Below are 22,549 nucleotides of genomic sequence, written 5' to 3'. Positions count from 1 at the left end.
GAAGACTGATGGGTCACCAGTGACACATGGTGAGCAAATAAAACAGTTGCTTTTAGCTATGATGAAGCCAACAGCTCTGGCTATCATCAAGTGTGTAGCTCATAAACATGATACTTCTCTGATTACTCAGGGGAATGCGGCTGCAGACCAGGCAGCTAAGACTGCAGCGAATGCTGAAGCTACGGCTATTTTAGCAGTTTGTGCTGCATATGATGAAGATCAAATAACCTCCAAAGATTTGTCTTTGTTGCAGAAAGAGGTACCAGAGGCTGAGAGGCAGCTCTGGGTCGAGAGAGGAGCCGTTCAAGGTGATGACGGCTTATGGAGGAACCACGAGGGACTGTTAATAGCCCCGAGTGGACTGTTGTCATTGCTGATAAATGAAGCACACGGTTTGAGCCATGAGTCCAGAGGTGAGGTTGTGAGACGAATCAAGAAGTGGAACTTTTGGGCTCCCAAGCTTTATCAGTATGTTGATGAGACCATAAGTCGGTGTGAAACGTGTCTTAAATGTAACATCAGGTGGGGTATGGTACCCCCAGCGGGACACCTGCCAATTCCTGATGGCCCTTTTAAACATCTCACCCTAGATTTTGTAGACATGGTACGGCCGGTACAAGGTAAGCGTTACCTTTTGGTTGTGATTGATCGTTTCAGCCGTTGGGTTGAGGCAACCCCCGCGAAGCACAAAACCGCCGAGACAGTGGCGAAATTTCTGTGTCGGGAAGTTATTCCAAGATTTGGCATTCCCTTAAAAATCAGTTCAGACAACGGGAAAGAATTCGTAGATAAAACTGTAAAGTGTGTTTTACAGAAACTCGGAGTAAAGCAGAGGTATGGCAGTGTTTACTGTCCGACCTCACAGTCTGATGTTGAGAGATGCAATGGGATTCTAAAAAACAAATTGCTGAAAATCTGCATGTCCACAGGTTTAAACTGGATCGACGCTTTGCCTCTTGCTCTCATGGCCTGTAGAGCAAGTGCTCACAGGACACTAAAGCTAACACCGCATGAAGCTTTGCTAGGCCGACCAATGCCAGTGCCAGCTTATCGAGCGGTTAAGGGTCCATCCCTGGACATTCTAACAAGCGACATGAGGGCGTATGTGAAGCAAATGACTAATATACACAGGAGTATTTCCTCCCGTGTTGTGTCTTTACAGGCAAAGGAGATTCTGGAGGAGCCAGAACCAAAAGTGAAACCAGGAGATCTGGTGTACGTCAAAGTGTTCAGGAGGAAGTGGGACCACGCCAGACGAGAAGGTCCCTACACGGTGGTCAAAGCAACTGCAAGAGCGGTTCAAGTTCAAGGATCCCCCACCTGGTACCACCTGAATCACTGTGTTAAAGTACCTGAGGGGGAAATAGGGAAAGGAGCCAAAGAAGAACGAGATGAAGGAGGGAAAGACAAAAGGAGGGATCTTATTCCTCCTGTTGCTTGTAGTGACGTTGGACGGGATGCAGATGCCCCGCCATCCAGGGTTCTCCGGAGGCGGAAAACCATTGAGAAAGGAGAAAGGAAAGAGGAGAGTTAAGAAAGATGTGATCCAATGGCGTGAATAAGGTGTTCCAGTGCAGGGGTGGCCAGGCCCCCTAGATTGGGTTTCAAACAACGTCAACTGGAAGTACGCCCCGGGGGAGATGTGGACCGCTCAACTACAGAAAAGAGAGAAGGATGATAGTAGTGAGCGTACGGGTATTTTTGTGTATGTTAATTCTGACCAACACGGGACAGGCTACGACTGCGGGTTAGATTATGTTAGGAATGTAAATTCCAGTAATTTTGTTCTCTTTCCCAGGGGAGTAGGAAGGTGCGCCATTGGAGTAAAGGAAAGTGAGCGTAATGGAAGCAAGTTCTGGGATGTTAAAGTAGCATTCCGGCCACCTCAATGCCGTTTGGACCAGGACAGGCCATGAAGAGGCTGAGGTCGCTGAGGATGGAGGTGAAAGAGGCGGCTGGCAGCGATGCGAACTTGAGCTGGACAAACTGGCTGGAGAGTGTGGCCGGAGGATGGAGACAAGGGCTGATCAAACTGGGGGTAATGATTACTGTAGGAGTAATAGCTTTGGGACTGATTTTTTGTTGTTGCATTCCTTTCTTGAGATCAGTAGCGCTTAGAGCCGTGACCAAGCAGAATTTGCAGATGGCAGTTATTGAGCTGGGAGAAAAGTATGGGTGGAAGAGTGTAGGAAACGAGGAAGGTGACGTGTTTCCAGTTCCGGAATGGATCCACATCACGACTCTAGACGAGGACAAGGACGAAAACAAGGACGAGGATGAAGACTCCCAGTTGGTGTGATGGTGAAAACGGCCTACGATACGTCATGAAGGAAGAAAGAAAAAAAAAAGAGACTAATCATACTGAAAATGAGCTAAGATGGTTGTTTAATGAATTTTAATACTGATGTTTTATTAGTTGTAATAGTCAGATTTATCCTTGTATTAATAGTAGTATTGGAAATGTATCATATCCTTGTGGTAGCAGTAGTATTAGAAATGACATAGTAGTAACCAACTTATATAGGTCTCATGATTCTTTGTATTGTTTCATTGTGTTTAATAGACTTAATAGACCTGCTATGCGGGTCTAAGTGTGTGAAACTTGTCAGTAATTTGTTTTTGTGTTCTTTTTTTTTAGGGGCTGGTACTGAATTCACCTGTGAAATGTTCGGAGGTCATCAAGCTGGCTGCCCTGAGAAGTCCCGTAGGAACAGTATGATGAATTTGGCCATTTTAAGTGAAATGCCCACATTGCTAAGGTTAAACAAAACGTAAAATGGGGTTGGGACCTTGCTAGTGCTTATCACTGGTTTCAGGTAATTAAAGTAAATTGGGCTTAGTTTAATGGACATTATCTGTCCATTGAGGGGGAAATTCTGTAGTATATTCTGTTACTCTCATGAGGTTATTTCTGTCCACTGCAGCGAGGGTCAAGTTGACCGTGGTGTCAGATTGGCCACTAAAACAAATACGCTACTGCAGCTGTGTAAACATGGACTTTCGATGGACACGTAGGCACTTGCTGGTTGCATAAACAACACAGCTTTATATAGTGGGCATGGGGAGATGTTTCTTAGAGTGCTTCGCAGAGGGTCTGCTGCAGACACCCAGCTGACCTTTTTCGACCTCTCAGTTTGTTCTGCAGACGAACCTCCAGGTGAATTCGGCCACCACCTCTCTCATGATTATTCTGTGATTGTACTATTTCATTGTGTGTAATAAATTCATTTGTTAATTTGAGCACAAAAGTTTGAGTCCGTGTGAAATCTCTGATAAGGTCGGACCACCAAAATACACGACACGTGGAAGCGGTGGGCCGCCTCGCGTCAGGAAACTCCGATGGCACCGCGCCGATCCAGGTTTCAGCGACCGCAGCAGCAAGTGCGCCCGCGGCGACTCCGACGACTCTCCCTCCGGCACCCGACGCACGCCTCGGAGCGCCTACCCGTTTTTCCGGTGAGTCTGGCGACTGCCGGGCATTTCTTACACAATGTGAGATTCACTATGAACTTTACGCTCCCGCGTTCCCCACCGAGAGAGCCAAGGTGGCGTACGCGGTTTCGCACCTGACCGGGGAAGCGGAGGCATGGGCAACGGCGTAATGGCAGAACGGTTCAGCCTGCATGTCGTCTTTTAGAGCTTTCTCAATGGCGTTGAAGCAGATCTTCCAGGAAATCACGCCTGGAAGGGAAGCGGCGCAGAGGCTCGTTAATATTCGACAAGGAGGGAGGACCACGGCCAAGTACGCGATCGAGTTTAGGACCCTGGCAGCAGAGGCCGGGTGGGACGCGACCGCCTTGGGCGACGTGTTCATCCGCGGCCTCTCGCGGCGAGTGAAGGACTGTCTGGTGGCGCGGGATCTGCCGAGCGACCTGAACGCATTAATAGCACTGGCCATCCAGATTGACCGACGACTGGGGAGCAGCGAACGTGAGCACCGCGGAGAAGGAGGAGCAAGGGAATCGCACCGCGGCAGGACGGAAATCTCCACCAGAGGTCAATGTTTCGCCGATGGAGCCCCCACCTCGCAGAGCTCAGGTACGCAGCCACCGCCAGAGGAACCCATGCAGCTGGGACGCGCGCGTCTCACCGAATCAGAGAAGCGACGACGCCGCTCCCAGGGGTTGTGTTTGTATTGTGGACAGCACGGACATTTCGCCAGTAAATGTCCGCTAAAAGACCTGGCTCACCACGAGCACGGAGGATCGTCCAGCACCCATTCTCTCCAGCAGGCTGTTCTCATCGATTCAGGGGCCGATGCCAGCCTGATGGACGCCAGGTTGGTGGAGAGGATGGGCGTTGCCATCTCCCCTCTCGCGGCTCCGGTGGAAACCACAGCACTGGACGGCCACAAACTATGGAAGGTGACCCACCACACAGAGGCCGTCACCATGGAGTTTGCAGACGGTCACACGGAACGCATCCATTTCTTGGTGGTGGAGGCATGCTACCACCCGGTGGTGTTGGGCCACACGTGGCTGCGCCGGCACAACCCCAGGCTGGACTGGAGAAGCGGTGAGGTAAGCGAGTGGGACATGGACTGTAGGAGCACTTGTTTTCAGCCCTTGGTGAAGGCGGAGGAACCACCGACCGGGACTGGTCAGGAAAGAGTGGACCTGACAGGAGTGCCGGCCTGCTACCATGATCTCGCCGCTGTATTCAGTAAGTCCAAAGCCATGTCCCTGCCACCCCACAGAGCCCACGACTGTGCCATAAACCTACGGCCCGGTTCCAACCCCCCAAGGGGAGATTGTTCCAGCTGGCTCCAGCCGAAAGACAGGCGATGAGGGAGTATCTGGACTCAGCGTTGGCTACCAGCATCATCCGGCCATCATCCTCCCCAGCGGGGGCGGGGTTTTTCTTCATGGGTAAGAAGGATGGCACCCTCCGGTCGTGCATTGATTATCGAGGACTCAACGACATCACCATTCGGGACTCGTACCCTCTTCCCCTCCTCCACTCCGCGTTTGAGCTGCGGTCGGGAGCTAAGTGGTTCACAAAGCTGGATCTGCGGAACGCATACCACTTGGTTCGCATCAGAGAAGGGGACGAGTGGAAGACAGCATTCAACACCCCGAACGGCCACTATGAATACCTGGTGATGCCGTTCGGCCTCACCAACGCCCCCGCCGTCTTCCAGTCTTTTGTTAATGAAGTATTAGGCCCAATGATTAACAGATTCGCATTTGTGTATCTTGATGACATCCTGATCTTTTCTAGTACGGAGGAAGAACACAAGAGCCACGTCCGCCAGGTTTTGAAGAAACTTCTAGAACATCGTCTCTTTGTAAAAGCCGAGAAATGTGAGTTTCACGTCAGCACCGTGTCATTTTTAGGCTTCATCGTGTCACAGGGCCGGATCCAAATGGACCCGGCAAAAACAAAGGCGGTAGAAGATTGGCCGACGCCCCAGTGTCGGAGGGATGTGCAACGCTTCCTAGGGTTTGCCAACTTCTACCGTCGCTTCATCAGACGGTTCAGCAGTATTGTAGCACCCCTGCACAGACTCACCTCTCCTAAGGCTCCGTTTCAGTGGTCGGAAGAGGCAGACTCGGCCTTCCAGCACCTCAAGCGGAGTTTCACCACCGCACCCGTGCTCCGCATGCCCGATCCAGAGTGCCAGTTCGTGGTGGAGGTCGACGCCTCGGATTCGGGGGTAGGAGCGGTGCTCTCCCAGCGCGACCCAGCCGGAGGTAGGCTCCATCCCTGTGCATTTATGTCCCGCAAATTATCCCCAGCTGAACGAAACTACGATATCAGGAACCGGGAGCTGCTAGCCGTTAAGACAGCATTGGAGGAGTGGAGGCACTGGCTGGAGGGGACGGCGCAGCCTTTCTTGGTCTACACGGACCACAAGAACCTGGAATACATAAAGACCGCGAAGAGGCTAAACTCCCGCCAGGCCCGCTGGGCGCTGTTCTTCAGCCGCTTCCATTTTCATTTGTCATACCGCCCAGGCTCGAAGAACACCAAACCCGACGCCCTCTCCCGGCTCCACGACCACCTAGACTCCCCGGTGGAACCGGACCACCGGCCGGTTGTCTGATGGGAGCAGTGACCTGGCCGGTGGAGAAACGGGTCCAGCAGGCTAACCGGGGTCTCCCTAGACCGGCAGCATGTCCCCCCAACCGTCTGTTTGTTCCCCCAGGTCTCAGAGGGGAGGTCATCCATTGGGCCCACGCATCAGCCATCAGCTGCCACCCTGGGGCAGCCCGCATCGTGTTCAGAGTGGGCAAACGATTCTGGTGGCCATCAATGAAGGCGGACGTCCAGGAATACGTGGCCGGGTGCCCCACGTGCTCGATGCATAAACCGTCCCATCAGCGACCCGCCGGCCTCCTGCGACCGTTACCAGTCCCACATCGGCCATGGTCGCACGTGGCATTGGACTTAGTCACCGGGTTGCCACCATCGGCAGGTAACCGGGTGGTTGTGACCGTGGTGGACCGGTTCTCTAAGTGTGCGCATTTCATCCCTCTGCCCAGACTCCCCTCAGCCAGGCAGACGGCCCAAGCCATGTTGGACCATGTCTTCCGTCTACATGGATTCCCGCAGGACATTGTGTCGGACCGCGGACCCCAGTTCGTGTCACGGTTCTGGAGGGAGTTCTGCGCACTTCTGGGGGCGGAGGTCAGCCTCTCCTCTGGATACCACCCGGAGACCAACGGCCAAACGGAGAGAGCCCACCAGCAGTTGGAGGTGGGACGGCGGTTGTTGGCCTCGAAGAGCCCCGGGACGTGGTCCGGGAAATTAATATGGGTCGAGTTCGCCCACAACACCCTGCCTTGCGCCTCCACGGGCTTGACACCATTCCAGTGTGCTTATGGCTTCCAGCCCCCTATGTTTCCATCCTTAGAAAAGGAGGTCCGCGTCCCCTCGGCCCATGCATTGTTGCGGCGGTGCCGACAGACGTGGCTCAGGGCCCGGAGGACGATGCTCCAGGCCCAGGCCCGCTACAAGGAGGCAGCAGACCGCAAAAGGTCCCCAGGGCCCACGTATGAAGTGGGCGACCAGGTCTGGCTTTCCACGAAGGACCTGCGGCTCCCAGGATCACCACGTAAGTTGACTCCACGATTCATCGGTCCGTACAGTGTCGCCCAAGTGATTAACCCCGTGGCCGCGAGACTCTCGTTACCCAGGTCCATGAAAGTGCACCCCACCTTCCACGTCAGCCGGCTCAAGCCCCACCGCTCCTGTCCTCTGGTCCCACCGACCCAGCCTCCACCTCCGCCCCGGGTGGTGGACGGTCACCCGGTCTACTCAGTGCGGGACCTCCTCGACTGCAGGCGCCGGGGGCGCGGGTTCCAGTACTTGGTGGACTGGGAAGGCTACGGGGCGGATGAGAGGTCTGGGTGCCGGCCCGGGACATCCTGGACCGCTCGCTCATCCGGGACTTCCATCGGGCACATCCGGAGGCTGTGGGGGGGGGCTCCCCGTGGGCGCCGTGGTAGACGCCCTGGGGGGGGGGGGTACTGTCACGTCCGGGCTTTACAGCCGCCTTTTACTCTGAAAGGACTTCCTGTCACACACCACATACTCAGCTGTTTCCTGTTCTGTACTGGCATTCATTACCCACACCTGCATCTCATCTGCCCATTAACCTGCTCTGCATTTAAGGTCCACCTCTCACACCTGTTACCTGCCAGATTGTTGCGTGAGATCACCACTTTCCAGCGTTCCTTATCGAGTCTTGTTGTGTATCGTGTATCCTGTTCTGACCTCCGTTTCTGAGCCTGCATGATCCCTGTCTGCCTTGTCTGCCTTGGTTACCTGTTACTGCCTGTTGCCGACCTTGCCTGCCCGACCACGATTCGACGCCTGACGTTCTGGTATTATACTCACCTCTCGTGTATGACCTTGTCTGTCCCTGACGCTGCCTCGACCTGATCCTGTTTTAACCACGTCTGATCTTCCGTGTATGACGCTGCTTGAACTGGACCTTGTATCTGGAATAAACTGTCCCTTTAACCTCAACGCTGTGTTGTGCTGTGCATGTGGGTCCGCCATCTACAACGCCCTGACAATTGTTATTTGCCTTACTTTCCCTAAACCAAATGATCAGAGCCAAGTGAACCCCGAATACTTGAAACCAATTTCAAACCCGTTTTCCTTTTTTTTTTTTTTCTTCGATAAGTCGCAACAAAACGGAATCTCTCTCACCAGGCCGAGTAGAGGTTGTGTTCGTTGGATCTCGTCAGAGGCGATCCAGACGGGTGAGCAGTCCTCCCACTCAGAACAGCTGTAGAGGTTTGGAGGCTGAGCGACCCTAGTCCTCAGGACCGCTGTCCCTGGTCACACCGTCCAGATGACCTGCCGCGGGATCCTGTTCGTGACGTCAATTTCTGTGGTGAAAATTTTCCATAAAGAAGCAGATGAGAGAGTTGTCCTTTTGTGCGATTTATTGAAATAACAAAGAAAATAAAAATAATGGGGAAAGCAAATAAAAAGCATGGATGTTGATCGTGCACATCAACAAACCAAAAACCAGCTGGGGAGATCAGTGCACACACTACGAAGGCGTGATGCAAAGAGCCCACGATCCTCAAGTTGCTTCTGCCTTTTAACCTTTCTCCCTGGACCTGGTGGAATCTCCTTATCACACTGTGGGTGAAGATGTTCACATTACACAGGGAATACACAAGGCTACAGCCTTGGGTCTGGTGAGGCATCAGACAGAAAGGAGCCAGAGCCCAGGGGTAAAAGGCAGACTCAGGCCATGAACAATCAGTCACCTTGAGAGGGAGATAGATTGTCTGTCTGAGAATGTTCAGTTCTGGGTCTAATCAACAAGTACAGAATGCATGGTCACTATACAGAGTCAGAAATGAACACAAGTAGCATTAAAGTACATTTTTTTCATTACACTGATCTACAGATTTGCCAGGAAATTCCTAAAGTCACAAAGGGACTCCAACTTATCACCACGCTTTCCTTTGTGTGAAGGCACAAAGTTAAAACACAGATACTCACCTTCTTTACTTCTTTTAATCTGTGCAACATACACATAGACTATGTCCACCAGCTACAATTAGGTATCCTCATTATTGTATTACATTTTAAGTGTTACAATTGTGTAATTAGTAATGTCCAGATTAGGTCATTTATAATTTGATTTTACTTGCATTTATTATTCGTGTATGTTTTAGTGTTTACTGGTTGTTGCATAAGACAAGACCAGGCATCATGAATAACATTTCATTTGTTACAGCGTTGTAAGGGACCACATATAAGACCTTAATGTTCTATGCATTTAATATTGCTGTTTAACCATTCTGAAAAGAGGAAAGCTTAGTTATCCCAGATTTAGGAGCAATCCAAATCAAAGACTTTGATTCCTGATCTGAAGAGGTGGAACTCTTCACCGCTGGTTGAACTAAATTCTCCACCCTGCAGTGACCACTGCCCCAGGGGTATTTAAACCAGTGACACCCTAGGTGAATGGGATTTCCCTCTATCTTCAACCTTCTTTCACCTTTTCTTTTTGCGTCGCATTACTTTACTTTAATTTTCTTTTGTTCTTAAATTTTGTAAACCTAAGTTAAACTTAGAAACACGAACGAACAACAAAATTTGTAACGTTAGAAGTCAACAAAAAACTCAGCGAAACTGAAACTATTACAACCAGTCCTTAATTGACTCGCTATTTTTGATCGAACTAATTAAATTAGATTCCAGCCCGTTTCCCTTTTGGGCTAGTTTAGTAGCGCTGACGCTTTGAAAGACCTTGGAAAGTCCAGCCTGGCTGACTGTTACTCTGCTGAACCCGAGCCGTCATCATCACCGCGGGCGACGATTCCTGGCCCAGAGGCCGTGGCACCTGGACCAGAGAGGGCACGCCTGCTCAACCGAACCGGTAACGGGAGACGCTGCACAGCGGCTACAGCTCCAATCTAAGGCAAGACGAACATCTCTAATCCTCTGAGAAGTCTGGTGTTTCTCAAAGCGCTAACATTGAACATTCCAAATTCATTAGTTGTCCTTAGATTTGAACTAGTTAGAGACAAATACTCTTCGCTTGATCAAAGCCATCACACACTCAGGTCTTGACCATTCCTCGTGTTTTCACTCATTGATTCATTCACTGTTCATCATCTCATTCTGATCGTTCTCTCATCTTCTATTCTGTTTATTTGAGTATTTCCATATTATGTTATTCATGTATCCAGTAGTGTTAGATTAATAAAACGTTAAAAGGTATCTGGTTTTGTGTGCATTGTTCTTCAGATTTAAGCAGAGGTCACTGAACCGCAACAAGAATTCACGGCATAAGAGACTGATTTGGTTTTGTCACAAAAACGTGGTTATTGTTGTTCATAACTGGTAACTTATTGAATTGACATCTGGCGTTGGCTAGATTGATACAAGCGTGGTTTCAGCTTTAAAACAAACATGGTGCCCCAACTTCAAGGTATATTAATGTTTCTGCATTAATATCAAATTCTTAATAATTTGAATTCGCTACAGCAGAGGCTAGAACAACTGGTGGAGGACCTACACCACCACCACTGACGCATGCAGAGGAGATGGCCCTCAGCATGAACACTGAAAAGCAGAGGCTGAAGGAATTCCTGGAGGGAGTTCATCAGAACCAGTCACTCCCCAGGATACAAGTGCATGTGTAAAATGTAAGAGGCCTACCTATATATTTGATTTTTTTACCTAGGCTACTTTTGATATATCAATTTCTTAGAGTCTGGGTTGGGTTTTTTGTTGGTCTTAACAGATTCTGATGGTAATATGTGAATCTTCCTGTCACAACAGATGCCCAGGATGTTGTAAGTATACTACTAAATAAAGCTTAAATTATGATAAGCAGTATTATAAAGTATTATAAAGTTTCTGCTGCACAGATGCACACAGTTCAGTGATGTTCAGTAAATGCCAGAGTTCAATTCTGCAAGAGTAATGAGGAAAAGTTACCGGTTATTGAGTTGTATAAACTAAATCTCAAGGAAATGTTATACTTGTACCACAAGATTGAAGAAACAGATCTAGAAATTGAAATTCCCAAACACAAGCTGGAGATGAGTGTATAGTTAAAGGTGAATTGTATGAATTTTTGGAAGAATCATAAAATCTAACAATTGCCTTTGTATTTGAAGGAAATGAAAAAGAAAAACCAAATAAATTATGATTTGCATCTATTCAATTTCTTTTATTGGTGGTGGTGGTGATGGTTGATTAATACAATAAAGCAAATCACATCTCTGACTGTCCATCCACTCTGCAGGTTACTGTGATGGAAGGAGTCTTCCTCAGGGTCTTGTATTTGTAGGGCAGGGTGTTGCTCCTCTCTAATAATTGCAATAATGTGGAGAAAAACACATGTCACATTAATGTCACAGGCCTCTCATGTTTTACCCTGAGGTGACGTAGGCACTGAAGAAGTGCTTTCAACAGGCCTATGGACACTTCCACCCGGGCTCTTGTTCTGCAGGGCCACATTAAAGCGCTGCTGGGGGCCTGCTTCAGGTTCTGGGAGAGGGGTCAGTAGTGTGGGCTGCCCCCTCTCCCAGAACCCCTATCTCCAGCAGAAAGCCGTCAATCTCTCCTAGAAGAAAGTTTACATTACTTTAGTGCTGCAAAGAAGTGTTCCTGTGAGTGTTTAGTGCATGCATTGAAATAGGACTCTATAGGACATACATATACTTACCCCAGTGCAGCCTGTTATTTAGGGTTGACTCACAATATATTCATGAGTTCACGTTTATGATATGTGCAGCATCACATATAATCTTGGTGATGTAAACAATGTAATGTCAGTTACAGTGACCATTAGAAAGAGTAGTCAGTGTACCTGCACATTTATCAGTTTATTTCAGATCACAGCAAGATATTATTAACTGATCATTTTTCAGATTAGCCTAAATGAAACAAATTAAATACCACATAACTGCAATCCTGTGAAACTCCTCTTTAATGGCTCTGAGGAGTTTCTGTCAAGGAAAGCGCTTGAGGTCGAACTATTCTACATACAGTGGCTTCACTAACGTGCTCAGCATCTCCAATGTTATAAAGAAAACTACCGTTTGCAAAAAAAAAACGTAACGCAAAACAAAGAATCTGTTCAGATGTAAAAGCACGGCAACGATGGGTGATGTGTTTGACGTATGGGTGAATAAGATTATTAATATATATATGGAGTCTCGAGAAAAACGGTACCGCTAAAATAAATATGCACAGCGATATGACAGAAAATTAACTCGTGGCGTTAAAATCCTCTCGCGGCGTCAATTCAATGCCGTGTGAATTAATACAGCGTCCTCAAATAGAGGACCCTCCAGAAACGGAGATTTTGGTCTCTGCGTGAAGGAAACAGGTGAAATCTATGAATTTACTGAAAGATTAAATGAGGCATTTAAACAGTGTTCACTTTAAAAAGGGGCAGGGACCAAAGGAAACTCTGGGTTTCGCGAATACACCTGCTCGCGACCAGGTTTGGTTCACAGAGTAAGTTGCCATAGTAACTGATTCTAAGTTTCGATTACCCCGCTTCTTGAAACGGGTTTAAACTTACCCCGCTTTACGGGCTTAAGTAACCCCGCTTTTTGAAACCGAAAACTCTGAGTTTTCCTCATTTCGGGGTTAACAAACTCAGAGTTTCCACAAAACCACCTTCTTCAAACGGGCCCCTGGTCTGTCAAATAGTTAAGGGGGTGTTTTTAAGGAATTAAGTCAACATTACAGCATTCAACAATATATGCAAATGTATAGCACAATGCATTGTGGGTAATGCACCATAACAGAACGTGGTGTTAATAGGAGTGACGCTTAATGATGAACATTTTTTTGATTAGGCTCTTCATGTTGACATAAGAGACTAATCTTTATGTTTAAATACAATATTTTTTATTTCAATTGTTTTTAAATCACAAAATGCTCCTCAGCTTTGTCTTTTTGCTCAGAGTAAAAAAATTATGAACACATTTATTTAAAAAGAAACTATGCACTTTAGGCTCAGAGGAAGACTTTCCAGACTATAGCAACATACAATATAATAATTTTAGACTTTGTCTTGCAATCAAGGTCAGTTAACTGAATGTTCAGCTAAAGCCTGCACTTATCATTAAATAAAAACATTCATGTCTCAGTTGCTCAGATTAAACTGTGCAGACAAAGCAACAGAGAAAAATTGCACCTCTTGATGAACTCCCTTTGTAGAAAGCAAGCCATGTTTGTTATTCACACACCCAACAAATCACTGCTCGTTGATGGTCACTCCCACACACAATCGTCTCACTCACGGTTTACCACACAAAAAAGAACACATTACAATTATAAATGAACAAGATGCTAAGTAATATCACCAAAATTATGAATTTTTTTTAATCCTAACTTTAACTATAAGACTACAAACACAAGAACGGTTGTTTTACCCATAAGCCTTAGCGGCTCAGGGTGGGACTAACTGCTGTGAGCCACTACAATGTGTTAAACTTGAAATTGCAATGATTGATGCATGATTTTGTTATAAAATATTCTCATTTGCTTTAGGTCCACCATTTGGGACTGTTGCAACTCTCAAGTCATTGTTTGAACCAATAAATATATTATATTCACACACACACACACACACACACACACACACACACACACACACACACACACACACACATCTCTCTCTCCATGTGGAGACAGCTCTTCAGCTACAGTGAGTCCTCTTTCAACTACAGTATATACTGTGGTTCAATGGCTTCAGTCCTTGGCTTGCACCTTTTGTTTTGCAGATCCAATCAGCTATACATTCAACTCATTAGCTCGTTTAAGTAATGTTTCAACTGATTAATTACAAATAGTTAATTAGATATAATATAGCAATATTTCTGCTTTCAACTGGTTTGTTTCTCAGCTTTTCCATTAGTGTGTATTACGTGAGCTAGAGTGCGTTATGTCACAGCTAGAGTGCAAGGGCATGCTTTTTAAAGATAGAACTTCTGTCTTTAACTTGTCACTACAGACAGTTTTCCTCAGCTTTATGCATATTATTGATTACTTCATTACACTGTTTGATTGTTTAGTAATTAATCAGACACTTACTCTGAATCTTTCAAAATAAAAACACCAATCAAACTTTTAGCCTTAATAGGACTATTTATGCTTTTGAATGGATAATTGTGACTAGTTAATGAGAGTATTTTATATTTTAGCTATTAAGCACACACAGCTTCTCCACATCCTTTCAAAATAAAAGCCCCAATCCTGATCTTTCGTTAAAGATAGCAATAATTCCTCTTGAACAGGTTTATTATGACTAGTTATTAGACTAATATACTGTTTAACAAATACCTGCACAGGCCTTTTCAACATCCTTTCAAAATAAAAGCACCAATCCAGATTTTTAACTTTAATAGCACTATTTGTGCTTTTGAATGGGTAATCTTGACTGGTTAGTGTGACTGTTTTACAGTTTAGCTATTAAGCCCCTCTACATCCTTTCAAAATAAAAGCGCCATTCCAGATCTTTAGCTAAAAATGGCAATATTTCTGTGTTTAGCTGGTGTATTGTGACTAGATGATAAGACAGTCCTAATGTTTAGAAATTACCTGCACAGGTGTCCTCAATATCCTTTCAAAATAAAAGCACCAATCCAACTTTTAGCTTTAATAGGACTGTTTATGCTTTTGAATGGATAATTGTGACTAGTTAATGAGAGTATTTTATTTTTTAGCTATTAAGCACACACAGCTTCTTCACATCCTTTTAAAATAAAATCCCCAATCCTGATCTTTACCTAAAGATAGCAATATTTCTGACTTCAAAATATAAGCACTAATTCAAATTTTTAGCTTTAATAGCACTATTTTTGCTTTTGAATGGGTAATCGTGACTGGTTAATGTGACTGTTTTAAAGTTTAGCTAATAAACACACAAACCTCCTGCAAATCCTTTCAAAATAAAAGCCCCATTCCAGATCTTTAGCTAAAAATGGCAATAATTCTGCATTCAGCTGGCATATTGTGACTAGATAATAAGACAATTTTAATGTATAGAAATTACCTGCACAGGTGTTCTCAATATCCTTTCAAAATAAAAGCACCAATCCAACGTTTAGCTTTAATAGGACTGTTTATGCTTTTGAATGGATAATTGTGACTAGTTAATGAGAGTATTTTTTATATTTTAGCTATTAAGCACACACAGCTTCTCCACATCCTTTTAAAATAAAATCCCAGATCCTGATATTTACCTAAAGATAGCAATATTTCTGACTTCAAAATATAGGCACTAATTTAAAATTTTAGCTTTAATTGCACTATTTTTGCTTTTTGCTTTTGCTTCCTCTACAGCTTCTTCAGCTGTTTTAAATGTTTCAACAACATTCAACTATTCTTTCAGCTCCCGGACTCTATTTACCTACTCTGATAGATTCAGCTATATTTCTTCAAATACAGCACTCCTTTACATACTTCCTTCTTTTTAGAGTCCTTGAACTGCCCTTAATTTAAAATTCAACTGCTTTAGCTTCTTCTGCAAATATTCAGCACTGTTTAATCAATTCCTATTTCTCTTTAGATACATTCTACTATGCTTTACATGCTTGAGCTATTTGCATCTGCTTTAAGTGTTTCAGCTACTTTCAGCAATTCTTCGGGAATACATTTAGATTGGAAGCATTCACTGTGCATTTTCTTATGGAAATGCTTTATCTAGTTTTTCTTATTCTTATTTCGCCCCGTTTTTTGGTCGCTTTCATCGTCTCAACGCTTCGTCGTAGAACGAAGAACTTCTGTCTTTAACTCGTCACTACAGCCACAATTTTTACTCTATCAACGTAATTATTTCACTAAATCGTATTCATTGTAGCAATCCACGTCTGGACTGAGGTAACCTGACCTACATGTGAACTTAACTCCCTCATTGAAGAGCCTCTACATCCTTTCCAGTCCCCAGAGATAAGGGACCCTGAATCTTTCTCCACCACAGGAGACTGGTTTCTATCACAACAGACACCAATTAGCGCCAACATCTCAAATGTCTATATCAAAGAACCATGAGTCCACTTTGTTGATCTACCTGTACATCTCACAGGATTCCACCTCTGCTTATCATGCCAAAAGGACAGGCTGTCACATTTATCACTGCCCCTCCCAGAACTGGGACCACCAGCCATAAAATGTGGAATGTTCTCATTAAGAGAACAAGAGACTTCATTTGGACACAAGTTCTGGTTCAGATGCACCTGAACTTTCAACTTCCATGAAACAGATGCCATTGTATTCTGTGGACAAAATGTTTTCATTTGATATTAGATTGGTTTCTCTGTGATGTTTAATGCCTGATCTACAGATTTGCCAGGAAATTCCTAAAGTTACAAAGGGACTTTAACTTATCACCATGCTTTCCTTTGTGTGAAGACACAAAGTTGAAATAGAGAGACTCACCTTCTTTACTTCTTTTAATCTGTGCAACATACACATGGACTATTTCCACCAGCTACAATTCGGTATCCTCATTATTGTATCACATTTTTAAGTGTTACAATTGTTTAATTAGTAATGTCCAGATTAGGTCATTTATAATTTGATTTTGCTTGCATTTATTATTCGTGTATGTTTTAGTGTTTACTGGGTGTTGCATAAGACAAGGCCAGTCATGATGAATAACATTTCATTTGTTACAGCATTTTAAATTTGTCGAAAAGAACTATAATGAGGTAAGAATTGTGTGTGATTGGGATTTCTTTCATCTTTATATTTTTGACTAGTTGTTGGTAAAAATAGATCAGAGCATGCAATACAGTCTTTATGTAGAGGTGTTACATCGTATCTTTATGTACTTTCCCATCTATGCATGTTTTTGCAAGTTATATGCTGTCATATAATTGCTTTGCTGTAATATTGCAAATCTGATACCTTAAGTTACATAAATCTTAGACTTACTTATGTACAGTAGAGGACATACAGTAGCATAGTATGGAGTCATAGTATACCCTGAAGATTCAAGATGTTGCAAAGTCAGACTTGAGTGGAGCTACAGCATTTCTAGTAAGACTGTCCACCTGAGAAAACAAACCAATCAGTTGTTGCAGCAAATGGCCAGTAATGATGTTCTGTATGTTTACACTGCAGTGAAAAAGCTCCCTACTGGCTGTAGGATTTATGATCCTTGCTCTTCTCATCGTATCTAGGCCCAGGAGCTCAGTGTCCTATAATTAGTCAATTGTTTCACAATGCTCCTCCTTTCCTGACAAATACTGTACATTTGAACAATGACCTTGTTCAGAAAAATAATTTGCAAAGTTCGCCTTTCTCAGCAGGACTCACACTTCATATGCAGAATCACACTCTTGCACTCTCTTACGCACACATACATGAAGAAATACAACAAATATGTTTCTCTGCAGCGGCTGCTGGGTTTGCATCTTATTTCCCGAGATATTGATTTCTTGCTTGGCATTGCGCCCTGCTCTTCCCGTTATGCCCACTCTGCTCAGACCAGAGTGGAGAACAGCCAATACTTCCTTTGGATTGGAGAGGTTATCTGTTGCAGATAAGCTGAAAGAGATCAATATTAAAACTGACGAAAAATGTTGTTGTATAATTTTTTTTTACATGACCCCTCTCTTTCTTACATGTCTCTGTCTAAATATGTGTGCAGGGTGCATTACGTGTGGATCTGTTGGAGGGATTACAGAACCAGATGCATGAAATTAACAAAGGCAAAATAATAAATAATATTTCGGATAAACAATGTGATTGGTACATGAACACTATAAAATATTTCCAATAAGAAAATTAACAATTTAGTTTCCTTGCTGCTTTGGTTTAATATTCAGTTTTAAAGGTGTTGTCTTTCATCTACATCTGCAATACTAGGACCACCACAAAAAACTAAGTCTATCATGAGCACCTGGAAATAGTAAAAACATTAGATGCATCTGGTGAAGATGCCATCTGGATCCAAATTGATTTAACCCTCTGGCTTTGTTTGTTTTTTCTACCCTTTCTTGTTGTTCGTGACCGAAAATGGCCGCAATAAGATTAAGCTGTTTTCCTCATTTTGTTTTTGGTTTTTTTGCTCCTTTCACTGCATGTTAACTAGAATCAGTTATTGTATTGCGTATAGAAAATTAATATATTTTTACTAACTTAACCATTTAAATGCCAGTTCTTTTGCACAATGGACACATGGCTCATTTATCAGTTGTTTCAAGAGGAGCAGGATGTGCATACAACAGTAAAGTGATCTTTGCAGACAAACTATCCACAGCTGGAGCATGTGGTTGGCTTCTCCTATGGCTGCACAGTCCACACCATCTGCTGTAGCTCAAAAACAATGGGCTGTTGGTCTTGCCCTGATTCAGACTACTGTATATTAGCAACAATGGCATTAAAATGGGGTTCACGGCTGCCTTGCAGATGCCGGGGTCACCAGCATGTGGCCGAGCTTTTCCAAATCGGGGTGGGTTGATTTTTAATGGACAAAGGCATTGTATGCAGAGACATTTAGGAGACTGTAAGCACCAGTGGCTGGTTTTCCTTTGACAACTGTAGGCGCCAACAATCTTATTTAGGTTATCCACACCACCTTAGCATATATTGTAGTGCAGGATAGTTTAGGTTTTCTCTCTTTAGCCCTTTGGAAAGTTATGGTTCCCTATGATTTGTGCTCAAAAGAGGCACATTCTTCCTTCGGTATTGTAGGATACCACCATGGTAGTTTTGGTGAAGGCAAAGACGGATGACATTCTGCCTCTGTTGCAGCTGGAGGTGCCGGGCAGTCAGTTCTGGTCTATTTCTCGTAAATGTGCCAACCAGAGCCAGTTTTCTTCAAAGTTCCTCTGCCAAGCGGAACGATGTAACACAAGTTGCCACTTGTGACAATGTGTCTTCAGAGTCCGTTTATGAAGTTGATTGTGACTCTAATGTACAGTCTACTGTCTTCATGAGGGGCATCTGTTCTAATCCTGTGCAAAAGACCAAATGACCTAGTAGCTGCTGGGCTTGAGTGGGATTCTCCTCCATTGGCTGGTTACTGAGGTTTGCTGTCGCTACGTGTGTACGGCTTTACTCTCCACTGTTTTCTAAATATTAGTGTGGGAATGTGTAAATTACCTGTACAAAGATTTTCAGTCAGGATTTAGAAAACACCATAGCACAGAAACAGCTCTGGTTAGAGTCATTAATGATCTTCTCTTAGCTTCAGACAGTGGGCTAGTTTCTGTCCTTGTCCTGTTAGATCTTAGTGCTGCATTGGATATAATTGATCATAACGTTCTATTATGAAGACTAGAACATAGAATCGGAATTAAAGGAACAGCACTGTTGAACAGATTCCAGTTTGTTCATGTTAATGAGAAATTCTCCACATGCACAAGGATTAGCGATGGAGTACCACAGGGTTCTGTGCTTGGTCCAATTCTCTTCAGCCTATACATGTCTCCTCTAGGTGAGATTATTAGGAAGCATTCCTTAAATTTTCATTGTTATGCAGATGATACTCAGCTACATATGTCTTTGGAACCAAATGAAACAAATCAACCTTTCAAAATTCAAAGTCGTTTAAAAAAGATGTCCCAAAACTTTCTTAAACTAAATTCAGATAAAACTGAAATTCTTATAGTTGGCCCTAAACATCTGAGAGAGACACTATTGAGTCAGATAGCCACCCTGGATGGCATAACATTAGCTTCAGATTCTACTGTGAGGAACCTTGGTGTCATCTTTGACAAGGATCTCTCTTTTACATCATACATTAAACAAATCTCCAGAAGCGCCTACTTTCACCTTAGAAATATAGCTAAAATCAGAAGCATCCTCTCTCAGAGTGATGATGAAACTGATTCATGCATTTTTTACCTCTAGGCTGGACTACTGTAACTGCTTACTCATAGGATGTCCTAACACATCCTTAAAAGCCTACAGCTTATTCAAAATGCTGTAGCCAGACTTCTGACAGAACTTAAAAAGGGGAGATCTCACTGGCTGCCTGTAAAATGTAGGATAGAATTTAAAATTCTCCTACTCACCTACAAAGCACTTAATGATAAAGCTTCTTATTTTCTTAAAGACCTCAGAGCGCTGGGCTACTTGTGCTTCCTAGAGTCTTTAAATGTAGAACGGGAGGTAGAGCCTTTAGCTACCAAGCTCCTCTCCTCTGGAACCAGCTCCCTCTTCAGGTTCGAGAAGTTGACACACTTTCCACCTTTAAGATCAGGCGTAAAACCTTCCTTTTTGATAAAGCTTATAGTTAGAGATGGTTCAGGTCACTAATAATGATTGTTAGTTAGCTTTCTTAGTTAAGCGTCAATAAACATAGACTGTTGGAGGACTTTATACGCTTTCCTACTACCTACCTCTTCTGTCCAATAACCTCCCATCATTGTTCTATGTTGAACTAACCTTGTCTCTTTCTCCCCCACTCTCTCCTCACCTACAGGTATCATCAGACTCAAAGCTGTGTGTCTGTGATAGGTAGCTGTGGATCAAACCGTCCAGCCTGTGTCCAGTCCCTGGTCCAACCATCCTGCCTGTGCTCTGTTTTTGCTTGTTGTTGCTGTGCTTTTCTCCCTGTTTATCCCCTCACCTCAACCGGTCGAGGCAGATGGCCGCCCACATCCAGCCTGGTTCTGCTGGAGGTTTCGTCCTCGTTAGAGAGGGAGTTTTTCCTCTCCACTGTTTCTGTCAAATTAAAGGCTTGCACTATGTGGGATCTGTTGGGTTTAGTTGTGTAAGTTCTTAAACCTTTCTTAACAAAGTAAGTAAACTTTGTAAAGTGCCTTGGGATAACCTTGTGATTTGGCACTATATAAATAAAATTGAATTTAATTGAATTGAGTGCACCTGCATAAGCTTCAGGAGGTATATATAAACGGTGCTAGAGTTTGGGTGTTTGTCGTAGCTGCTGTATGTTTTAACATCTGTGTATTTTGAGAGCAGAGGTGTGTATTGAGGTGTGTAAGGACTTTTGTGTAGTTTTGTCTGGCTTGATCGTGAAACAAACAAACCTACAGATGCTTTCATCACATGCAGGTTTGCTTTGGAAAGTCACAGCTTAAAACCCTGCATCAGCAAAACATGACTATAGTTGAACATATGAAAACTCTGTTCTGCAAATAGGCATTAGTGTTGAAACTTGGTGGGTAAAAAGGTTTTCATGCAAAAACATATATCATCGCTGACATGAAAAAAATGCAATTCACTGGCTGCTTAGTTGCCTATTGGCAACTAAGAAAACTAGCTTATTTCTCCCTTAACCAAAATTGGGCAAAATACATATTTGTGTGAAAGAAATACTTTTTCCAAGTGTTACTGTTACAATGAAGCCAATTTTATCTAAAATGTATTAATTTTATACTCTGAATAACAAGGATTGTGTGGTTTGAATGGAAGTCTTATATATTTAAAAATCTGAAGTGACAAAATCAAACATCTGATAAAAGTCCACAAAAAAAAGTCCATCTCATTTGCAATAACACATAAAATTATTAAAAAAAAGAAATATGAAATGGCCAAAGCGAATGGTGTGGGTGTGAGAATGTATCTGAGTGTACTTGGGTTCACTTATGATTGACCAGTTCTTTGTAAGAGAGTTTGTGGTAGTGTGTGTTGATGTGTGGGTGGGTGTATGCATCTGTGTTTGTGTGAGTTTGTATGCGTGTGGTGCGGTTGGAGTGTGGGGGGTCCGGTTTTTCCACCCGAGGTATGTTAATTGTCTGCCTGGGTGGTCTCTTTTCTGCTGACCCCCACCAATTGCTGGCCTTGTGCTGCAGGCACCAGGGGATGAGCTCGGGCTCTGGGCGCGGTGGCATCTCCTAGCGGGCTCCCTACGGACCGTGGGTCCTCGGGCTCCACTTTTTCAGGCCGACCCTCCCATCGGGGGGAGTGTTTGCCCCTGGTTCTCATGGGACGGACAGCATTGACCCACAGTGGTTTACTCTGACCTCGGATGCTGTCTCTGTGGCTGCTGTGGCTCTGCCTGGGGGGTTCTGTGTGGGGTCGCAACATGTGCCCTCCTGAAACTGAAGGTGTGCAGACTCCCTGGCTCCTAGGGTTCTTTCCTCTGCTTGTTGGATGGGCGTAGTGTAGCTCCTCCCATTACCCTGGCTTTCACAAGTGGCATTGTTCATGCACCAATGTCTGCCTCACCCTTTGGGTGAACAATGTTAAGCTACAGCTTTACTAACCTTGTAGTGGGACACTCAACACCTGAGCTGATAAACTTGTTTGTCACTTGTGGTGGAAATTTTCCATAAAGAAGCGGATGAGAGAGTTGTCCCTTTGTGCGATTTATTGAAATAATAAAGAAAATAAAAATAATGGGGAAAGCAAATAAAAAGCATGGATGTTGATCGTGCACTTAGCTTTAAGTATTACTGGTACTTATCACTATCAATATCAATAATGTGTGATTATGGTAGTTGTAATGCTGTATGTCATAGCTATTATTAAATATTATTCGATTATGTATGTATAACAATGTATATGTGTATGTATATGATACATGTATATATTTGTATAAGTGTGTGCATGTACCTTAACACTATTATTGGTATTAATATTTCAAGGTAAACCACAGTACAGCACTAGTTATGAATGTGTCAGCTTA

At 44.2% G+C, this 22,549-nt stretch overlaps 1 protein-coding gene across 1 annotated transcript; it reads left to right on the top strand.

The window, feature by feature from the left end:
* The first annotated feature begins 1,888 nt into the window (after positions 1-1,888).
* LOC129604791 (uncharacterized) lies at positions 1,889-6,073 on the top strand. Its single transcript, XM_055512587.1, has 6 exons — positions 1,889-1,997; positions 2,109-2,293; positions 2,639-2,704; positions 3,278-3,456; positions 3,638-4,442; positions 4,697-6,073. The coding sequence occupies exons 1-6, from the start codon at positions 1,889-1,891 to the stop codon at positions 6,044-6,046; spliced, it is 2,694 nt and encodes an 897-aa protein (XP_055368562.1). The 3' UTR covers positions 6,047-6,073.
* The last annotated feature ends 16,476 nt before the right edge of the window (positions 6,074-22,549 follow it).

This window comes from Betta splendens, chromosome 10 (assembly GCF_900634795.4).
Source record: "Betta splendens chromosome 10, fBetSpl5.4, whole genome shotgun sequence".
Lineage (NCBI taxonomy): Eukaryota > Metazoa > Chordata > Actinopteri > Anabantiformes > Osphronemidae > Betta > Betta splendens.
Note: the sequence above shows the minus strand (reverse complement) of the source record. Positions and strands in the feature narration are given on the sequence as shown.

What these genes read in the sequence shown, in the direction of transcription:
- LOC129604791 (XM_055512587.1), top strand. Translation starts at nt 1,889, where the DNA reads ATGCCGTTTGGACCAGGACAGGCCATGAAGAGGCTGAGGTCGCTGAGG. An exon ending in CTGGACAAACTGGCTGGAGA is followed by an intron (nt 1,998 to 2,108) that starts GTGTGGCCGGAG and finishes TCTTGAGATCAG; the next exon opens with TAGCGCTTAGAGCCGTGACC. An exon ending in TGGCTGCCCTGAGAAGTCCC is followed by an intron (nt 2,705 to 3,277) that starts GTAGGAACAGTA and finishes ATCTCTGATAAG; the next exon opens with GTCGGACCACCAAAATACAC.